The 21,684-nt window shown below is 45.4% G+C and overlaps 2 protein-coding genes across 8 annotated transcripts in view; one reads left to right on the top strand and one right to left on the bottom strand.

Annotated features, from left to right (window-relative positions):
* Nucleotides 1-17: 17 nt before the first annotated feature.
* Nucleotides 18-12,215, bottom strand: LOC125764968 (broad-complex core protein isoforms 1/2/3/4/5). 7 transcript variants are annotated; one of them, XM_049429749.1, is made up of 6 exons: nt 11,894-12,215; nt 9,356-9,472; nt 4,008-4,219; nt 3,565-3,882; nt 2,164-3,494; nt 18-2,089 (listed from the first exon to the last, which is right to left on the bottom strand). In XM_049429749.1, exons 3-6 carry the CDS (start codon nt 4,170-4,172, stop codon nt 1,549-1,551), a joined length of 2,355 nt encoding a protein of 784 aa, XP_049285706.1. In that variant the 5' UTR covers nt 4,173-4,219; nt 9,356-9,472; nt 11,894-12,215; the 3' UTR covers nt 18-1,548. The 7 variants fall into 7 exon arrangements, with proteins under 7 accessions (XP_049285706.1, XP_049285704.1, XP_049285705.1 ...); XM_049429747.1 differs by having other exon boundaries at nt 9,356-10,047; XM_049429748.1 differs by lacking the exon at nt 11,894-12,215 and adding an exon at nt 10,213-10,899 and having other exon boundaries at nt 9,356-10,047.
* A 6,424-nt stretch (nt 12,216-18,639) lies between these two features.
* LOC125765078 (acyl-CoA:lysophosphatidylglycerol acyltransferase 1-like) overlaps nt 18,640-21,684 on the top strand; it is a 70,767-nt gene continuing 67,722 nt past the window's right edge. Inside the window, exon 1 of the mRNA XM_049429939.1 lies at nt 18,640-18,896. The gene's annotated coding sequence lies outside the window, so the exon portion shown is untranslated. The remainder of the gene's footprint in view (nt 18,897-21,684) is intronic.

Consider the following 21,684-nt stretch of genomic DNA (forward strand, 5'->3'; position numbering starts at 1 on the left):
ACTCAGAGAGCAAAAAAAAAAGATCAACATTATTCATATTTAATTAAATCAAAATTTTCACTATTACATTGCTCAATAGATAGCTATTATCTAATAACACTTTCTCCACACGCTAGTAAGTGATAGTAGTGTACGATCATGCGTTTTGGAGGTTCGCGTCGTGAACCTCCCCCGGGTAATGATCATGGTGGTAACATTCTGCATTTTCCTAACGTATGTTACGCCGTAAACGTATCGCGCTTATGTGTGTCTTTTTCAACCAGAACGCGGAAAACACACTTTGCTGGGTTGGTTTTTTTTTGTTAAAATATGGTCAAATATAATTAGATTTTCATTAGCCTATCGTTGCTTATAAGAGAAGGTTTTGTCTTTTTTGAAGTTTCTGTTTCGTTTCATTAAGAAAGCAAAAGAAAAAAAATCTTATCCCTTTACCACAAGCAACAACAACAACTGCCACCTGAACAATGTGAGCCCGCTGCTCAACTGCCAGCTTTTCATGGCGTTGGGTGTGAGTGTAGGAGGAGGATAAACGAAATAAGGTAGGTGCATAAGGGTAAAGACTAGATCAAACATAGTTTGGAGGCACTTGCTCCGGATCGGTTAGAACCAAATAGGTAACTACACAACAAAATGGAACTAATAAACAAACATTGGGTTTTCAAACGTCCTGAACGTGCTTTTGGCAGGCAGGGTAGGTAATTAAATGTCTTTTAATAGTTTAAGGAGGATTTCGTCCTATCGGCACAGGTATCATGGGAGCGACCAGTATATCCTTGGCATTTGCATTACACGTTCATTTCCACGCAAATGAGTTCGCTTTCCTATTGGCATCCTGCTTATCAATGTTGCTCGATCTTTGCGTCGATGTCGGTGAGGTAGTAGTATCCGTTGTAGTACAAGATTTCATCCCTATCTAAGGCACATATTAACCACGGTCAACAACAAATTGAAGTACGCAATTGAAAGCGGATCCGCGATCTCGGCTGATCTCGAATCGATCAGCCGTTGCGCATCGCTCCACCTGCACCGGATAACAGGATCGCACGAAATAAGGTCTTACTCAGAGTTGTTACAGGTCTATACAAAATATTGTCTTACTATCACAGCTAGGGAACAAGTTTAAGTAAACTGAACGAAATGAGAGATTTGTGCTTTGAAACAAAAAAAAAACATAAACCGAACCAAAAATGTTTGTAAAACAACATAAAATTCAATTCGAAGAGTGAATATAATCGTCAATTTTTGCTTTGAGAAACAACAGTCAACGCTACCAGTCGTCGCTGTCTGTCTCTGATCGGGACTGGCACTGGGTCCACCTGATAGGTTTTTGGGGCCGGTGGGATACGATGCGCACTGTACGCAACGGACCCCAAAAGTGTCTCTATTAGTACTAGCGTATATAGCGTAAATCGTTAACCTAATGTCTTTTTTCAGTAAAATTTCCCCAGCCTTGCCCAGCGGGCCTTGGCTGGATGCTGTTCTTTAACCGTTTTCCTTTGGTGTAAGACGCCTTCCCCCTTGTAGTGTAACAAGCACAATCGAGGTCTTTTAAATGTCTTTGTCAGATTGTTTGGTCGCTGTTGGGTCATCCGTTTTCGGCTCGTTTGACTTGCCTTCGGGCTTTGGTTCTCCCGGCTCACTAGCGGTAGGTTCTCGCTTAATACCGCCAGACGGGACATTGCACGGTGATCCTGCCGCTTCCATCGCTGTTGTGGTCGTGGTCGAGCAGGTTGCCGACTGTGCCAGTGCCGCTACTGAAGCTGTCTGGTTGAAAAGCAATGCGGGCGATTTGTGGTGGGCCGCAAAAGTCTGCAGCAACGAGGGCAACGAGCTCTGCGAGGTTAGGTTTGCAAGCAAATTGCTGGCCTGCTGCTGTTGTTGCTGTTGCTGATGGTTCAGGATGGCTGCGGCCTGCTGTTCAGCGAGTCCATCCTGCTGCTTGGCAAGCTGGCTGTACGTAGTACCCTTGGAGCGCTTTCGCTTCGTATCGGGATCGCAGGGACTCGGTGCACCCGGATGGCGATAGGAGACATGCTTGCGTAGCGCGTCCTTGCTTCGAGATACATGCGGACATACCTGGCACGCGTAGCTGCAGTACGGTAAAAGAGAAAACACTTCATTGGAACTACTATTCCGACGTATCCGTATTGTAAATCTACTTACCGGACGTTTTGATGTGTTTCCAAGTGAACGCGCAAATTGTACTGGTTGCTCAGCTGCTTGTTGCATATGCCGCAAGTGGCGTACAGCTTCGAGGATGGAGGCTTCTGCGTGGAAGGTTGCTGCGGTGACTGTTGCTGCTGTTGCTGCAGGGCCACTATTTGTGACGGATGGGTAATGTGAAGCGTTTTGATGAGATTCTCGTTTGCGCTACCGGGTGATGGTGCCAGCGCAAGTAGCGAACCGGGCGTCGTGGTAGTTGGCGAAGAGGCCGTTCCGATGGATGTGGCCGTAGCAATCGGTGAGGCACGTGTGTTCGTGTTGGAAGCTGCGTTCGGATGGGAGGACTCTAAGCTAAAATTTTCCGGCGTCTTGGAGGCACTTTCGTTGGTGAGGAAATGATGGGCAAGGTACGGGTTCTGTGTGTTGCTGACGGGCGTTACGGTGGGTGGTTTGTTGAACAGATGCAACGGCAGCTTACTACCTTCGGATGACTGTTTGAGCGTTTCCAACAGGTTTTCCGTGATTTGTTCCAACTTTTTCCGCTTGTTCGTTGCCGTGTCGTGGGCGTTGAGCGTTTTGCGCGTCGTGGTTGTTTGGGTGACGCGACCCGCATCTTCCAGTCCTGGTGTTTGCGGTGTCGGCGTCGAAGGTACGGAACCGTACGAGTGGTTCAGCTGATGGATGCTGTCGGAGATATCTTCCTCCTTCAGCTTCAAGCTGCCCAGCAGCAGCGGCCCATTCGGTAGCTTGCAGTCCCGTGTGTTATCGTTGCCAAAGTTCCCAAACATGGGCGAATCGACGATCGTGCGACTTTCGCCAGCAGAGGGTTGGTGCTGTTGATGTGCGTAAGCCGATCGTATCGGTGTACTGGAACGATTCAGGTGATGCTGTTTCTCCTTTAGCATGGCATTTTCGGCGTGCAGATTAAGTTCGTTCATCTTGCACAGTGCTTCCGCGGAGAGTTGCTCGTTACGTTCGGCTTCAAATCGCGCATAAAGTTCACTGGAAGTTAGTGACTTGGAGGAAAGATTCCCCGCGATTGTGTTGCAAGCATTTGCTGTGCTGGTGGAGTTGCCCGAATATCCATCGTTGTGATGATTCGCTCCACTGGCACCACCGTTCGATCCTCCATTCGATCCTCCAGCGTTGGTGATCAGATTGAGTGCCTGGGCATTGTTACGCATTTCAAACATGTCCGAACCGAACGCGTACGGTCGGGCGAAGAAATTGTCCACCGGTGAGGACACCTTCATCGAATGGTAAGGCGAAGGTACGTCCGAATCCCTCGACGATGATGCTTCCGTCGAAGGAGTGCTCGATTTGTTGGGATTCTAAAGGCGAAGAATGAGGATGTGTTAAATTCCTTCAAAATCGAACCCAATTGCAAAACCCTATACTCACACTATTGAAGTCGGCCAATCCTTTAATGCCCAGGGTTTCGGCCAGCGAAAGCAGGACGGATATTTGCGCTTCGTACACGTTCACTTCGCCCGAGTACATGAAGGTGATCAGTGCGGCAACGGCGTGATACGAAGCACCGGGCAATACCACAACCGGATACTGTGCGCCATCTAGCGTACGGAACAGCTCGGAGAAGAATGTACTGCACGCGCTCAGCACAACGCGATGCGCTTTGATTTTCTGCCCTTCCGCCATTAGCGTTACATCGGTAAGGTGTGACTGATCGAGCAGTAACGGTAGCGAGCTAAGTAGACTTGCCTGCGTGATCGTTACGTTACATTATGGAGAAGAGAGTATAAACGGGATGAAAGTTAGTCTGCTGGTCTGCGGAAGTGAACGGAAGAGAACGAGAGAGATTCAGAGTTGCAGTGAACTTTCTTTACCTGATGATTGTGCCATCGAAGGCAGAACTGTTGCGGACTTGAACTGCCTGCTGCTCCTCCTGGCATTCTTCCACCTCCACCACCACCACCGCCACCACTGCCTACACCACCTCCGGTGCAGCTACCGGGGCGACCTCCAAGTGGGTGCGTGCTTGCGGCGTCCATTTTTAAAAATAAAGGCCAATTTTAGGTCACTTGAACGGACGGAAACGCTGCAATGGTAGCCAGAGATAGAAAAATAAAAGCACACTGCCACGATACAACGATGCAGTTCATTCCAACGGCGATGGTGACGGCGAATCTGCTGCAAGCAGCGACTAAATCTGATCACTAACAACAACAACAACAATTAGCCCTTCGATCGATCGTCCGTCCTGATCTTCAGGCTACAGTACATCGATCCACGCACGCACAAGAGCTTTCCTTCGCTATTTACCCGTGTGTTGAGATCGTGTGATCAGTGTGAGGCTGCATGTAGGGCCGATGTAGGGAAGTGAACAGGCGGACTGTGCATGTGCGATTGTTTTGTGTGCATGTGTGTATGTGTTTTGTTGAAGATCTCCTTGCACCTCAAACGATACGCACCAACCACTTGTTATGCCGGGCCGTGCCGTGGGAATGCCAGCTCGATGAAGGAACTCGTTCCGCCCGTCCGGAGACAGCTAAGTGTCGTGGAATGTGTTCGGAGATGCGTCGTGTACGTTTGCGTCGTGCTACTGCCAGAGCAGCGAACGACGCATTGATACAACTACCGATGAAAAAGGATTTCGCGCGATCGCGATCACTACCGACACCGTCCGTTTGAGGGTGGAAAACAGTGTGTGTGTGAGAGAGAGAGAGAGATTAAGCGAATGAGAGCAAATCCGATTTGGGAGAAGTTTTCCATCAGCTCTCCCCAGCGAGGTTTTTTTTTGGGGATGGGAAAACATTTGGACGAAGACGGATAGATACGGAAAATGGTCTCGCCAGTGTGTACTGCTGCCCGTAAATAACGAAAGCAACAAAAATAACGCCACCAGTGAAGGGAAAACATTGGCGGAAAAACACACAGGCCCGGGGGTAGTAACGAGGAAGCTGTGCTTTTCTCCACGCGAACGATCCGCAACCGGGTGATTTATACGGATGAAACGGATTTCTGGGACAGCGTGAAATGCGAGATCGGTCGCGCAAAGACGTCTAAACGCGAGGGTTGGGACGGTTGTGCAAGCCGGTTTGGTGTTTGGTGGGATTTTAAATTGGTCCATTTTTTTTTGTTTTTGGGAGCTCGAAAAATCCACCTCACATTCAACACCAAAGTGTGATTCCAGTGGAGTTTCGAACGACAATAGGACTATTTTTAAGTACCAGAAACAACAGAGCGTAAATTGGGAGAAAAAATCGGAACGAGTTGTACACTCTTTCGGTACCTTTTAGCATACTGTAAAGGTTTAAAGTTCTTGTTTGTTTTTTTTTTTAATTATTTGGTACTTCCTTCTTGTTTCGAAGAGAAAGACCACCTGCTCGTATCGACCTAGTGAAGAAAGTCACTAAACGTAAGGGATAATAGCGGTGAATCATAAGGAAGATACAGGAAAAGCAAACACCAATGATTGACGGCATTAAGAAGCGCCACCGCGTAACATTCAGTCTGGCATGTTTGTTTGACTTAGCTTAGACACTCCTACACGTGGGATGCTACGTCCTTGCAGGGTGATGTGCAGAATGCCGTTTGGGAATAAAACGTTCAACTGAAGGGAATTATTTTCCCCAGGTAGCTCTTGGAATACGGAAGAGTTACTGTCCTTCGTTGGTATGGAAACTTTGCCATAATATTCACCGAACGAACGAGAAGATTTTCCAAACTTTCCCCATGCCTTCCCAATGCATGGAAAGTGGTCATTGTTGGGAAGGAAATAACTGCCCGGTGTCGATCGCCTTTTACGACCGTAACCGATGCTACCACTTAAAGAAGACAAGCGAGCGCGTGACAAACGGCAAATAAAACACACGATCCGTGACGAAGAATTGCCCGTTGGACAAAACAAATCCTCAACTGAACAGAGAGAACGATCACCAGCGAGAGAGAGAGAGAGAGAGACAAGCACGTACACAAAAAAAGGTAATGTACCCCCAAACAACCCCTCCCGCGTTTTTGGGGGCAGGAAAAAGGGACAGAGGGTGTGAGTGTTGTTTTTATTGCTCCACCATATGTGCGCGAGGATCTTTTACGGGGGATCTAGATTCCCGCAATCCCACCGGGCAACCTGGGCAAATGGACTGGCCAAACGAACAAAAATACCAGCACCAGCGGGATGGAAACCGCGAAATCCGGGGGCATATCACCGGGAACACACACCGAAACAATGCATACCTTGTGTGCCACACTGGCACACATACACAACGTGCACATGAACGGAACCCTTTGGCAGAGGCTGGTGATGGTGATGTCCGTCTTACCAATCTGCCAACCAGCCAGCGAACCAGTCAGCCAGTTTGTCAGTCTGTCACGGCGCACGGGATTTGTATTTTTAAATTTTCCATGCTCGTCTTTACTGGCTCGAAAGGTTGCTGCTGCTGGTGTTCACCGTTCGCCCCCTATACCGTTTGGCCCACTGTTGTGTTGCTGCTGGTTGATAGAATTTCTTAAAATAAATCTCCCAGAAGACAAAAGCTGATGATAATGCGGCAATCGTAGTGGGTTTTTTTTTTCATTTCATGGGACATTGCGCCAGTGTGAGTGCACGGGGGGCACATCCATGTGTGTATGTATGTGTGTGTGCTTGTATGTATGCGAAACTCCGCTCTTTGCGTCGTCCCGTTGGAAAATCATTTCCCCCTTTCCTCCTCGCAAAAAAAGCAACGTGGATCAGGCCAGATCACGAGCGAATGTCACCGAACGCGATGAATCTCCACCGATATCAAACGAGATCAGGACAAGCAAGAGTTCTGTACATGAAAGAGAAAGAGAGAAGTAACAGCGAAAGCATGAGGTACGAGGAGATACGTACGGAAGAAGCGAGGGAAGGGTTTAATGAGTAAGCACAGAGTACCCGCCAACAAGTACGCAATGGGAGGCACGAACCCCGTTGTGTTGGATGCGGAATGTCCGAATGTCGACGATCCTTTCGACCGACGGTAGACGTCACACGCAACAGTGACTATATCGTGTGTATTTTACTACGATAAACATGATGAAAAGGTTACAGTATCAGCATATGTCCTTCGCTAGTAGAGAGATGCTAGTACTAAGAGTACTACGATTTCTCACTTCTCCAATAAAAATTCTGGTGTACTTGGGGAGGTTTTCTATATCCTGGAATGGGAATCAGAAGTATGTCTGGTGTTTTCTGGTAGATGATTGATTCAGAATACTGGAGTTCTGGAGTTCTGGTCCTCGATTAGACCAGAAGTCCTTCCATATGACAGTTTACGGAAGTTCCAACAAAAACGATTGACCTCGCGTTCCAAAACATAAGAAGTCCTTCCGTGGAACAATCTTGACATGAAGATCTCATATACACAGAAGAAGGATCGATCTCGTTTACAAAATCTCCAGTTTCCAGTCGAGTGATCGCTCATTGCAGATATTGTTGGGTGACCGATCCTCCACAATTGAGGAAATCATTTGACTGTTTGTGATGACCCACAAAGGGGGTTCATACATTTTGATTCTTTTTAATCTTATCCATCCCTTTCTCTACCGTCTACGAATGGTGGAAAGCGAAACGAGAAAGCCCTCAAGAGTCCAGTGTATTTTTAGGACCCCCACGGTAGCCATTATTCGCGTCACCGTTCGATCACCACCACGCGATACTACACCGTACCGTCGATCACGGCTCGTGCTGTTGAGTGTTTGTCACTTTCCGTGATTAGATCGCTATCTGTTTTCTGCCTTCTGGTCCACAGTGGCAGTCGTTTTCCTTGTTTGTGATGTTTCGACGCATGGTTGCGATCGGTGTTTTTTGGCCATACTCGCATAACACGCACTTTCTCGCCACGACGTTGGAGGGCAGCAAGGATCGTAGATCAAGCGAGCAAGGAAAGGTGACGATCAATGAGAACAAGCATGTGGGGTGGAGTATGTATGTGTGTGTGTCGGGTGGTGGATTATGTCACATCACGCTCGGCAAGCGATCAATCACGCACGAAATCGTGAAGTGGTGGCATCTTTTTCGAAACGATTCCACGCCGTGGAGTTAACTATGGATGCAACGAAAGGGCAAGGGTTTGACGAACCGCAGCAATAATTATTTGAGGTGAGATCGTGTTGAGTTTTTTTGAGTGATTTCCCGTTCCTCTCGATATAGGTGAGATCGTATTATGATGTTTAAAATGTTTAAGTATCGATATCAGTTCCATTATTTTCCCTCACTCTTCACAAAATCAAACGATCAATCGTATTGTCAATCGTCTTCCGGCAGTTGTGTTTTGCTCGTTACCACGCGAGCGCACTAACAGCATGACCCTCGGGGAGTGTTGCGTCCTTTAAACAAAAGCATAAAATAAAACCGACACAATCGCACCACTAACGGAGATGGACTGCCGTGTGGCCGGTTAAAGGCAAGATCGCGCCAAACCCACTGCCCGTCGTCACTACTTTTGGCCTCCACGAGCCAACAGCAAAAAAAAATAAAATCGAGCAATCGGTCGTAGCCAAAAGGCGACCGAGTGTGTGATTTATTTGTCATGTTGCTGTTGTTGATGTTTTTGTTGTTGTTGCTGCTGCTTTTTTTGTCAGTGCGCGCAAATGGATAAAGTAGAATTAAGTTTATTTTTAACCCCCACTTCTCTCTTTGCCGTGTAATTGAAATCAGCCCAAATCAGCCTGCTCGTAACGATGAGGAAAAACGGCAGAAACTGTTTAGCGATTTCAGAAAACAGAGAGAGAGAGAGAGAGAGAGAGAGAGCAAACGTGTGTGTGTGTGTGTGTGTAGAAAAGAAGGAAATCAGCAGCGCGAAAAGAAAAATTCCTCTGCCAATGATCCGCAAGTGAGGCTGAGCAAAATGACGCGAGCAAGTGTCAAGTGAGTCAGGGAGACATCCAAATGCAATTATCGGCCCTGTGTGGAATGTGTCCATGAGACACGAAATGACCGGGAAAAGTTAAGTTGCAATACATTTGATGACATTTGCAAGATATCCGAGTGGATGGGAAGGATAACGAAATAGTCAACTCATTGCATTGCTGGAGAAACATCTGCAATCTGCGTTGCAATTCTGTAAGTGACCATCGGGAAATTGGTGGAACTTAATGGACATTACAAGCAATCGGGATTGATCGGTGTATTAAATTTGGAGCTAGTAAGTAGACGTGTGTTTGGGCATGTTGGTTTGTTTGTGTCACGCTCGATAAACTTCCTGGAACTTACATTGAATTCGTTGCAGTTTCGCTTTAGTACGTTCGATGAGTGCACAAGTGCATAGCACCCCAAAAACTCGTTACCAGTCCTGTAAATCTGCTCGCTTTACACGCATCGGTTTGTCGACTGATGGGAAACAAATTGCAAATCAAACAAAAATAAAAAAAAAACCTCCCCGAACCACGATCAGTCCATGTTTGTTCGCACACGCTTCACAAATAACACACAACGAGAGCACACAGGCGGTTGTCGGCGATTCCAGATGAGGTAACACGTGTGTTCCAGGTCTCCAGCGGTGGTTCGCGTTTCGTAACGGGCCACCGGGACATATGTCGCGTTTGTTTCGTTTTTTTCTTCTCTACTGTACCAAAGACCAAACTACTTGATCGCGTGCTTCGTGCATAAGCGATCGTACATCACTCCTGAACGATTCACTGCTCGGTCCATCACAAGCCCATCATCACCGTCGATCCGTCCGTCCACGAATAGTGCGCACTTATATCACATGGTGAACTTTTTTTCTTCATTAAAACGAGTGTAGCGAGAATTCGGTGTTGAGGTCTGATCCTCGTTTTCGTACATAAGATCTCGATCTTATTACCCCCCTGTTAGCAAAGACTTGTGCCCACACACACACACACACGCGCACGTGGAACAGTGGGGAAAGGATTTATGGTTTTGTTTTCTTGTCGTTTAATCACCTTAAGTAGCAAATGAATTAAAAAAAAGAATGAAAAGACTCACTATTTACGGCAAAAAAACCGATCATATTCTTGAAATGGAACCTAGACGGGGGACACTTTTCACACTAACGTGAAAGACCAGGCGCTTCCATCAGATATTCAAGTGATATACACAAAACTCACAGCACGGAACTGATAAGAATTAAATCGCAAACTTTGGCAAAACTGGTCATTTACTAAACTGGTTTAAGTTTCAATTCACCCGGAGCCTATCCAGCCCCAGATTATGTGATACAGTCGCTACCACCGCCGCCGAAGTCTTCCTCCGCGATTCTCGAGCCAACTGAGCCGGGGCTGAGGCATCCGCGAGCAATGCGATCGTGGACGAAAATGAAAATCGCTTGGACACGAAACGATCATACAAGCAGAAAGAGAAAGAGATTGAGGGAGAGCAAGGCGTACGAGCGAGATACAAAAGGAGGAAGGCAAGACAAAAACGACAGACCGTTGGAGTGAAACAGACGCTCGCCAAACGTAGACTGTCGTCAGACGACGGAGCGCGTCCGGACCACATTCAGGCAATAAATAGAACGAAGGAACGAACGCAAAAGTTTCTCCGTCTGCCAGCGTTCCATTTTGTTGGTAACGCGGGAGGGTGAGGCGGGTGCGAGAACCTGGGGTGGTGAATGGACAGGGTTGCGGTGTCTGACCGGAGGCGAGCCTGGGACGACAGCGACTACTGCCGACTGCAGAGTACGACATCTTTTCACCCAAAAAATCCAGGCCGAATTGTACTATTTTTAGTGGCACCCGACCGGGGTCTGCCCTGGAGAAAACTACCACTACAACAATGCGCGCACCGTGGCAGTGACAGCGGCGAGTCCGCGCACTTTCTTCGCAGTATCCACGGACTGCGCCAACAGGTCTTGGTGCTCTTTTTCCGTCGCAGTTGTGTCGCGGTCGGTTGCAGCGCCAGCAGACGACGTTGCCCGGACGACGATGGCGACGACGGCGACGGGATCACCGTTTGTCGCTGGTATCTGTGAGGTGCTCCGGTGTCCGGTGACAACGGAACGTCTCCATTCGCACCGTCCAACCAGAAAAAAAAGAAAAACACACACACACACATCCAGCAAAGTTGAAATACTCCACACGCACGTCCATCAATCTGCCATATCCATCGCCATAGGCGAGGGCGAAAACTATGAAAGCAGAAGTTATGCAGATCATTTCCTTCTTCGCACACGGTCCGTGTGTGAGCTTAGCTCATACACACACACACACACGCATACACACACATACAGAAACACAGGCGCGCGCGCGCGCTTTTCACGACGACAATCGGCTCCAAACGCGATCTCGATCGATCGGTTCCAAATGGGGGACATAAGCGGGGACGTACGGGTGCACTACCACGAGGGGGGCATGGGTAAAAAGGGCCGTGACAAATGCGAAACGAGATGAGATTGACACCGACCGAGTGACGATCGACGGGTGATCGTGATTGTCTCCTACTTTTCTGCCACTCGATGGATGTGCGCTTTTGCTATTCCGGGAAACAGGGGACCCACAAATGCGCATGGGTGCGTAACTGAAGGAAGTTGTAGTGAGGTTCCTTTTCTTTTTTTTGTTCTCGTTCGAATCTCACCATACCACCTCGCGCTAGGGTTGGAATTGTTCCTATCACAAGGACGCGATCACAAGTGCAATTGTACGCACACTTCCCAAAAGGACAAAATAACACACAACCACACACTACACACTGTGTTCGGAATGTTTCCTTTTTTCACCTCGGAAACAGAGAAACGTATCCTGGAACAACGTGAGATCAACCGGGCGAACATTTGCGGCGCCAATGACTTACTACGAGCAGTAACAAACATTCCCACCGTTCTGCCGTTTTGTCTTTCGCTGCCCGTGTCTTTACTGTTTCGTTTCGTTCGTTTTTGAAGTTGATTTTAGCGGGGGTTTCTTTTCTTGCGGTAATTTTCCTGGTTGGCCCCGGTGAGCTGAGAGATGAGCTCGTGCCCAACTCACACTTGCCGATCGACTGCCCGCGCAAACGCTAGCAAAACACTGGCTGAGTGCGAGTCGTTTCGTCTATCGGAAAAACATGTCTCTTTCCGCGAGAAAATGTCAAAATCAGCTTCCGAAAAGTTCACTGGCCACAGAGAGCAAGCATCAGCAACGTGGTGAGCAAAGTTTCATCACGATTCACTCGTTTTTTCCCACCGAAAACGCGTTTGTTTGTGAGGCGCTGATTGGTTCTCGGTAGTTAGATTAGCTCACACAGAGGTATCTGTACGGTGAACGGCGTACAGTGAAGGATTCCGATCGAGCGTGCGAACACCATTACATTGATCACATTGCTTTAAGCTTCTTAACAAGTGACAACCGTCAAGAGTGGTTGTACAGACAAACATTGGACAGGGTTTTGTAGCATGGGCATTAAAAGTTCTTAAAGCTCATGAGGATGTCAAGATTTTTTAATGCAGTTTTGGTGAGAGAATTAATAGACAGTTTGACAAGGACACCTTCACGATGCAGGAGATCTTGGAGAAAATGATGCAGCCACAGCTCCACTCCTTCCATCTCCTCATAAATTTCCACAGAAGGCATACGATCCACAGAGGACAAGCTTACCAGATTTGGAAGAATGACAATTCCTAACGCTACACATCAGGTGATGGTCAGGTGAAAACTCTCAGGACCAAAGTCTGTAGAGTAATGAGGACTCGTAATAGAGGGGTTTTGGCATCTCTTGGAATAACAATGAATAATAAAAGGACAGATAGGGATCCGAACCGCACACACGATGTTGCGTAGCTGTATGTCTATGATTGTTTTGGAGGCTACTTCAACTGTTCGTGTAAACATGATTTCGTTTCAAGCCATCCTACGGTTAATTATTGTAGATTTTATTTAAAAAATTAATTCTTCTGATACTGTTATTCTCGTATAATACAATGCGCAATGGGAATCTATGAAATAGTACAACTATTCCCCGCATTTTAACGTTGCCACGATTGTCGCCAAAACTTGGAGCGCTGAAATTTGTTCAGTAAACAAGGTCACCAATACATAGCCAAGGACATCTAACTGCCACAATACAAATAAAATATGTCGATGTCAACAAAGCCTATTATGAGACCTCATTACTCTACAGACTTTACTCAGGACCCTTTGCTACCACTAAGAATCTGCGTCAAGGACTTGTCTACTTTTAAACCTAGCACTCAGAGGTGGAAACTTCCGGGATCATTGAGGTAGAGATGCGTGCCAGGCTGCTGGCTTCCAACCAATCTTGCTACAGTCAGAGGATGTTTTTGAGGAAGCACTAAAACACTTGTCACGATGATCGAAGCTGTGATTATGTAGAACCTGTATAGTTCCAGTATTCGCATTCGCTTCCAAGACATGAAGGTCGATTGCAGCGATTGAGAGGAAGATGTTCAGAAGAATTTTGAAAGAGTCGCTATAATGAGGAATTCTATGACGATGAACTCAGTATCGTACAACGAAGTAGACTCGTTAGGTTCAGGATGCTTGGTCATGTCATTCGCATGACATCGGACGTAAAGTCCTATTAGATCCTCCACATGGACAGTGGAGGTGTTGTAGGAACAAACTGAGATGGAGTGATGGCGTTGATACGTCTACCAGAAAGGATAGCATAATGGATTGACCGAGAACGGAGGAGAGGACTCCTGCAACAGGCCAAAAACCGTAAAGGAATTATAGATCCTGATCAGTAAAATACTAACTTTAAAGATGGAAATAGATTGGACAATGCAGAGGTAGTGTTTTATTTGACTTTGATTACTGCTCGAAAGCGAATTGCTGAAAGAACACGGCTTTCTGAGCAACAATCAAAATTTTATACAAACACATCCGGTCCAAATACCTTTGTTTGGGAATGAAAATGCAACTTGCTACACACGCTACAAATTACTAATTTAATACACAAAAATAGTAAGTCTTACCTTAGAAGAGCTTCAGAAATTACGATAAACATCAAACTGTAAGCACTCATATATCACTTCATAACTCACTTCACAACACCACTTTCAATTGGACAAACACAACACACCAACGGATGAGAATGGAAACGACCCTCGTCGGTCACGGTTAGAAAACAACTGATATCAACCGATCGCCACTAGACGAAAGCTTAACAAAGCTCACACCGGTGCTGGAAGCTTTCGTTGCCTGCCGATCCTATGTACTATGTACGAGTGTTTTGTCTTGCGCGACACGTGCGCGAAGAAACCCGGTATGCTGCCACGTGGTAAACATGCATCATGGAGTGGATGCATCAGCACAGTACATAACAGGAAAATGTGCATGTGTGTGATGGTTGCACACGATGGTTGCATGACATAAACAAATGGAAAGTAAATAGAAAAGAATGAAACGATTATTAGTGCTGTGCTGTGAAGGAGCTTCTATAGATGTGCATTCATTGATTGGGATTGGTTTACGAGGAAGAATATCGCTCTGGCTACATAGTTACGTAAATATTGGAAAGCAATATAATATATAAAAAAAATTTCACAGGTTGTATATAATGTAATGGTAGAATATCTTTATGTTGTTCTTTAAATTAACTTTAATTGCTCAACATCGAGAGCGGATATTTATTTAATTAGCAATTTACTTTGATTTCAAACTTTTGGAAAACATAAGAAAAATACAAAAAAAATCCAATTACAACTCTAGAAGACTCAAAATCCTAAAAGAAAAACATAATCTATTGTTTTTTTTGTTTTGCTAAACTAAAATTGCTCACAAAGAAATGGTTTCAGAACACTAAATTGCATATTAATGTCGTAATGTATGCATAACAGAAGCACAATAAAAACCTCTTCTCTGTCATATTTCGCAAACACTAATGGGAAAGTCTTGTCCACTTACCAATGCAGCATCGCATGGGCAGTTTTGATTGAGTGGACTAATTGATACATGCAACTATTCGCGCCAGATCATAATTACTGCCAACCCTCTCTGAAGCCTCTGTGCTGATGCTAAAATAACACTTCGGCCGGATGCTGACTTTTAACGTTTCAACTATTTATCGGCCGAAAGCAAACCAATTCTCGTCCTTTGACAGCGTGTCAAGCAGCTGTTTGACATTTCGAAATCCTTTCTACAATATCCAATAGGGAACAGACGTTAGTGATGCCTTCTTGGGGAGGCTGGTGGCCCATGGCTGGAAACCCGACGACAGGAAGATGCGACGCAGACGCATGCAAATTATTGACCTTGTTTGCATGAAGCGCTTTACTGCATGTGAAGCAAACGGCAAGCAAATCACACCGAACAATAACTGACCGACGGCTTGATGCAGTTTCCATGTTTTTTGGAGTTTTGGAGTTTTTGCTTTTATTTTCTTCCATTTTTTTTAAAGCTTGATATTCCATTTTGCTCTCTCGCGCTATTTGGCCCATTACTATCTGTCCATTTGCCTGCAACGGGTTGGTATTGAATAATTAAATAAATTATTGTACGAAAATCAACTGACAGCGTACCGAACGGGAAATGGGCTGACATGCATTACCTTCGTCGCTGCTCTGTGGCTGTCGGGCTGGCATTTTCGGTCGTTTCATGCAGCGCTCACCGGTTACCGGAGTGTCGGTTCGTGCATAAATTATGGTTCCCGTTTTTTTCCGGCATTGCAACCGACCTGGCTTATCGCTTATTTGTAGTGAAATTCTAAAATGGTGGCAAACGAAACCAAAACAAATAACAAAAAACCAAACCGGCGGCCGGGTAATGCATTATTGGGGGAGTTGGGGACGAATGAGGATGTCCACAATTCTCCGAGTGCCGAATGTTGAAAAGTTGTTAGTTTTCCCAAATGCAGCTTACCCTTCATTGGTGTTGATTAAAACTGGCAGCAATGTTGCGATTTCCAATTCCTACTGCTGTCAACAGTGTCCTGTGGAGCAGGATGGCAGAATCCATTGCCAATATAAATCGGGACTAATGGAATCGATTAAGAAGTGCTAGTTTTCTATTCACACCCCTCTATGCTCGGTCCGAGCTTTTGGGGGGAGGTTGGAAACGTTGCAGCTAAAAACGACAAGAATTGTGCACAAATCGAGGACAGTTTGCAAACGAGTCAACGAACCTTCTGTACGAGACATCCTGGCCAAATTTTCACTCCTCTCCATATATCATTACATCCGTCGGTGTTGTTTCTACTCGTTCAAATGCATTTCGTCGCTCACCTTTGGGAAATCGTCTTAACAAGGAAGATTGGTTCATCTTTTACCGGGTTTTTGTTTAGTTCTTACTACAGAATCACACACAACAACAACATACACTCACACAGTACACAGCTTTTCACCGGGACACAGAACCCAGGGAAGGTTTTCCTTACCACGACCCGGAACCGACAACTGACAACTCGCGTGACTCGACTGGCACGGTTGGTGGTTTTCCGTGGTGATTAAAAATTTAATCCATCTCACACCGTATCTATTTCGGTGTCGTGGCTTTTGCATCTGCAGCTGCAAATATCTACCACCAACCAAAATGGTAGCCATCAATCAAATGTTTTGCGGCCGTTCGGAAAAGTGGAGAAGAAGTACCGCGGAATAGCGCTTTAGGGTTTTAATGGCATTTCACGTGTCAAAAGTGTTTGGCGGTTGTGTGTTAAATAGACCATTTATCTTAAAGTTTAATAAGAGCCTGGATTGTTTTGTTTTTTCGATGTGAGAATCTGCTTTTTAGACACTAATAGATGGAGTTGTGGGAAAGAGAACTGCTCTGCTTGATTGTTCGCCATATCGTATCCTTTGAATAAGACGCTTAAGAACACTTTTACTTATGCCAAAAACGGAAAACTGCGACCTGCGGACATTTGCACAAAGTTTCAATCGAATGTTTGGTTCACTTTCGCTGCTGGAAAATCCTTTTGTTTACCTTATGGACGCCTTTTCCTTTTTGGCGTCCACCATTTCTAGGGAAAATGCTTCACCTGTGTTTCCACTCGGTACAATGGTTTGTCAGTAAACTTTTCGAAGGAAAAACCTCACCACACCGTACACTACAATCGCTGGCACAGCTGGAAAAGTGTTCCGTTTAATTTTGTTACACGAAAATTACCTTCAAGGCCACCAGAAGATACACCGAAAGTGCACAAAAAAAGCGCCTAAGCAAAGCGTTTCGCTAGCAGTACGCAACACGCCGCCATATTTGCTACTTTTACACACTGTCGCGCGCGCACTCACCAATACGCATACCAGGCTCTATCTACCGTGGTGTGCGGCGGCCACTAGGATACGTTTGGCGGGTGGGAAAACAAAAAAAGGAAAACAACACCCACACGTGTGCCGTACACGGGATTTTCGCCTTTTTCCTCCACCAATCGGAACGCTGGCCAGCGCCTGTGCTGGCTGGATGTGTGGAAATGGCGGCGGTTATGCGTGTGTACACACGCAGCGTTTGGTGGTGCGCTGTGATGGGTGCCGCGTTGAGTTTCCCTTTCGTGCGGAAACGAGACAGTGCACAACAACGGTGGAGTTTGGAAAAGTAACACTTTCACTTTCTGTTCACACGGGACGATGCAATGACACGCGACAACGGGGTTGTGGAAAATTTATTGTGTGCGAAATTTTAGCGGTTTTTGCACTTTTGACGTTTTGCTTAGTAGGCTTAGTAATTTTATTTTTATTACCGCGGTAATGCGCCTGCAAGGTATGCAATTTGTAGAGCAAAACGTTTTTAATTTCCTAACAAAGTAGCCCGTTTGCCTTTTTCCACCTCAAATCCTGTGACGTCTTCATCGCGGAAATTGTTTTTTGCACGGCATTTTCCATCTTTTCACTATTAATTTTCACAACGCGAACTTAATTGTGCTGATAATAAAAGCGTAAAATACGCACCACTTTTACCACGAATTTCGCTACATTCCGGAAGAAGTTTCTGGCCACTGGACGTGATGATGGGCCCGCTGGGGCCACCCAAAAACGCCACCCGGAGTACGTGTGAGAGAGATGCGCACGCAATACCGTTCCTAGGCGGACTGAAATCTGTCCAAAACGCACCCGAGCCCATGGCAAGGGGTGCCTATACCGGCCAGCGTTCTTTGCTGCCAAACGGGCTGCCCGGTTTTTTTTGAATTAAATGTAAAAAGAAGAAATAAAATAAATTTTGAACAACTGAAAAACGCACCCGTTGGAAGAAAAGGAACTGTAGAGAGAGGGAGAGAGTGAGAGAAAACTACATAATCTAAAATCCAAACCCGAACACAACGTACGAGCGATCGCTCATAGCCCCTTCGCCTTAAAAAAAACGGGTTGCCCGTTTCGGAAGTCCCTTCCGGCGTGTACGCAACAGCGTGTACGCATGCAGTCAACAACAAATATTACCTCTTCCCATCGTTTACCCCGGCATCATCAAAAAACGGTAGTCGATTTTAAAATGAATGTGTGTGCGTGTGTGTGTACGTCAATCCATTCGTGTTGTTTTGCAGGAAAAGGGGAAATAAAATAGCGCCGGCCGTTTTTTTATCTAGCAACTTTTTTAACCGTTTTTTTCGATTTTGATCCCTTTTCTTCCTGCAGCTTCCAGCCTCCAGCTTCCCGCGAAACCCCTGGGCCATGACCTGTCATCTCATTCATCTGTGCCATTGTTGTTGTTATTGTTGTCGTTTTCCTGTTGAGTGAGAGAGTGAGAAGGATTGTGGCGTGAGCAGGAACAGCCGAACGATCTCAGACGGGAATGGGGCGATTGTTGTCAAGGTGCTGAGAAAACTCAAGACCTACTGGGAAAGATGGGATTTGATATGGGATAGTTTCTCAAGCAACAGACAAAACATCATTTCGTCAAGGATATTTCGCCTTTTGCAAGGGAAAAATCAGGTGAGTACGGGGAAAATGCACACTAAATTGAGGTGGTCAATAATTGCAACATGATAAGGACATTAATCAGCATGAAAAGAGATTTGCAAAATTCTTTTTTTCTGCTTTGGCAACAAGCAATACTTTTGTTAACCTAATTTATACAATCATTAACCGTTTATTTTAAATTTTATCTTTTATATGTTTATCATCACATTTGCTTTTTTATTTACTTAAATTCGTTTATTATTTCTTACATTATTTTAATAATACATTTTTTATTCCATTTTTTTCTATTTAAAACATGAAATATTTAACAATTTATATTGATTATAATGATTTTGGGGAACCCTTTCATGGCTTAGAATTAATCGAGATGAATGTTAAAGTATTGTTTTAGAACAATTCGATGCAGTACGATTCGACCAAGCAACGCGATACATTTTTTTTTTAAAATTAACCCTTAACACACGAACTTTTTTTTGAAGATATTTTTTATTGGTATCATTATCATAACGATGGGAATTTTGTTTTTAAATGAAAATCTATTACATTTCATCACCACTCAAAAAAATACCCTTCGCACTGTTTAATTCGTATCAGGATGAAGGACAATGGTGCCATCCTTATCTCATTTGCATTAGGATAAATAACCAATTGAGAGTGCAATTAAACATTGCTTCACATACAGACAAGCTGAATGCAAAAAAAAATGCAATAACAAGACGAACGAACCTATTAATTATTCGGTTTGCTTTGGAGATTGGAAATAGGAAAAGATAACAAATCCAATTCCTGTTTAAACAGACACACACACGCACACATCAGTTTTTCCCTTTGGTCGTTGAACCCCGGTGTGCGTTCGAGTGCGCGATCCTTTTTGTCCTTGCCGTAAGGCGCCCTTTCGAAGGAGTGACAGCAAAGGGGGCAGGGAGGAAAGAAAAGCAACAACCAAAAAAAAAATCAAGAACATGGAATTAAATTTTTTTTTACATTCTTCTTTTTTCCCCCTTGTTGTCTCCTTGTTCGTCCCTTTTCTCCGGTTCCTGCCGGTTACACAGCTTACCTTTCCGTATGACGTACGCAACAACCCTTACCAGACCTTTGCTAAACGTGTAAATAATCATCCGCACAGCCCCGAAAGGGAAATAGCGCCCTGTTTTTTTTTGTTGGCCAAAATGCTCAAAAGGACCTCGGCGCTTCGATCTCGCACCGATCTTACGCCCTGTTTTCGGTTCGCTTTTTAAGAGTTTATTGTATTGGGATTTTTGGGGTTATTCGCTTTTTGCGCAATCCCTCGAACGAGATCCTGGCATTGCGGCGCGATTTGAGAGAGTTCGCATTCATTTTTCCCACTTCGTCAATGATTTTCCCGGTTTTGGGTGGTATATTGTTGTTTCACTCTCACATCTCATCTCATTGTCCTGCTTTTCGTTGTCGTTTTGCGTTGAGCTCTTTTTAGCTCAAACGGCGCCCAGAACGACGTGTGGACGGGTTTGAGTTTTGTGAGCGGTTTCTTCCTTTTTTTTTCCTGTGTCATTTTAGTCCTGTCTCGTACCCCCTTTTATGCAGTGCAAACCCTTGCGCCCTTTTGCGAACCCTTATGCATGGTCGTAGCACTGGCGCGACCGGTTTTTTTTTTTCATCAGTCTGGCGCAACAGCGCTGCGGCGTATTTAGGCAGCACTCAAAACCTCCGGGGAAACCCCTTTTCATGTGTGAGAACTCACAATCATCGTGAGGTGAAACTGTTGGACAACGGGAAGAAGAAGGGTGATGAGGAAACCGTTCGTTACCTTTCAGATTAGAGCCAGAACCAGGCCGGAACGACATCGCTTCGATCGTTCGCTCATTCGCGCAATTCACGCAATTTGGCACCCGATGGCACAACCAGGGATGGCAACAGTTTTCGAAACGGTTTGTTTTTTCGAGCCACTATTGAGAGGAATGAAATGCAACTTAGCGAAGAAAAAAACGGAAACAATTTTTATAATAAATGTGCGCTCGAATGAGATCGTGCTTTTTTTGCGCTGGGAAGTTTTTTTCGCCCTTTCTGTCGGTTCGTTCAGCCTCTCATATGCGCATACCCTTTATCCTTTCGAGCACAGATGGATGCGGGACACACGGGGGACAAAGCAGGAAGGAGAGGACAGGTAAAAGGGGTTGGAAACAAACTCCCTGGCAGACTCACACAGTATGGAAGGAAAGCGAAAAAAAAAATACGAAACGGTTTTTGAAAAGGTTTTAAATTCGATTCCTGGCTGGTTTGTGTAGCCGGGCGCCTTACACGCGCAGCCAGCTTCCCTTTGTGCGTGTTACGCGCGTCAGATGGAAACGTGAAGCTTTTTGGCGTGAAGCGTGAAGTGCAGTAGATGCGCGCGAATGCAACGCCGAGAGCTGCTGCAGCTGCACGAACGGGAGAGAACTGACGATGATTTGGCTGGATTTTTGTTTAGTTTTTTTTTTATTTTTCCATTTTCTTCTTTAGCCTGGCGGGTTAAATTACAAAGCAAGGATTCATTTGTGTGATCGTGTGTGTGTGTTTTTTTTTTATTTTGTAAGCGACATTGTCCACCTCTCCGGGATGATGATGGACGAGTCATCGGTTAGAGTGTTCTATCAGACATCAAGTCGAGAAATGTATCATTAACACCATGACGATTGCGTCTAAAGTTGCTTTCTATGTACATTATGTACAGATTTAATATAAAAAGACTTTAAATTGTGCAAATTTGTGTAGACAAACACCATTGTGCCACCATAAACATAGATTCAAATTCGCCGATTTACCTTTACCAAAGTTTGGAAGT

This window comes from Anopheles funestus, chromosome 2RL, assembly GCF_943734845.2.
Source record: "Anopheles funestus chromosome 2RL, idAnoFuneDA-416_04, whole genome shotgun sequence".
Classification (NCBI taxonomy): domain Eukaryota; kingdom Metazoa; phylum Arthropoda; class Insecta; order Diptera; family Culicidae; genus Anopheles; species Anopheles funestus.

What these genes read in the sequence shown, in the direction of transcription:
- LOC125764968 (XM_049429751.1), bottom strand. Translation starts at nt 4,172, where the DNA reads ATGGACGCCGCAAGCACGCACCCACTTGGAGGTCGCCCCGGTAGCTGC. An exon ending in TTCGATGGCACAATCATCAG is followed by an intron (nt 3,883 to 4,007) that starts GTAAAGAAAGTT and finishes ACGATCACGCAG; the next exon opens with GCAAGTCTACTTAGCTCGCT. An exon ending in GATTGGCCGACTTCAATAGT is followed by an intron (nt 3,495 to 3,564) that starts GTGAGTATAGGG and finishes CTTCGCCTTTAG; the next exon opens with AATCCCAACAAATCGAGCAC.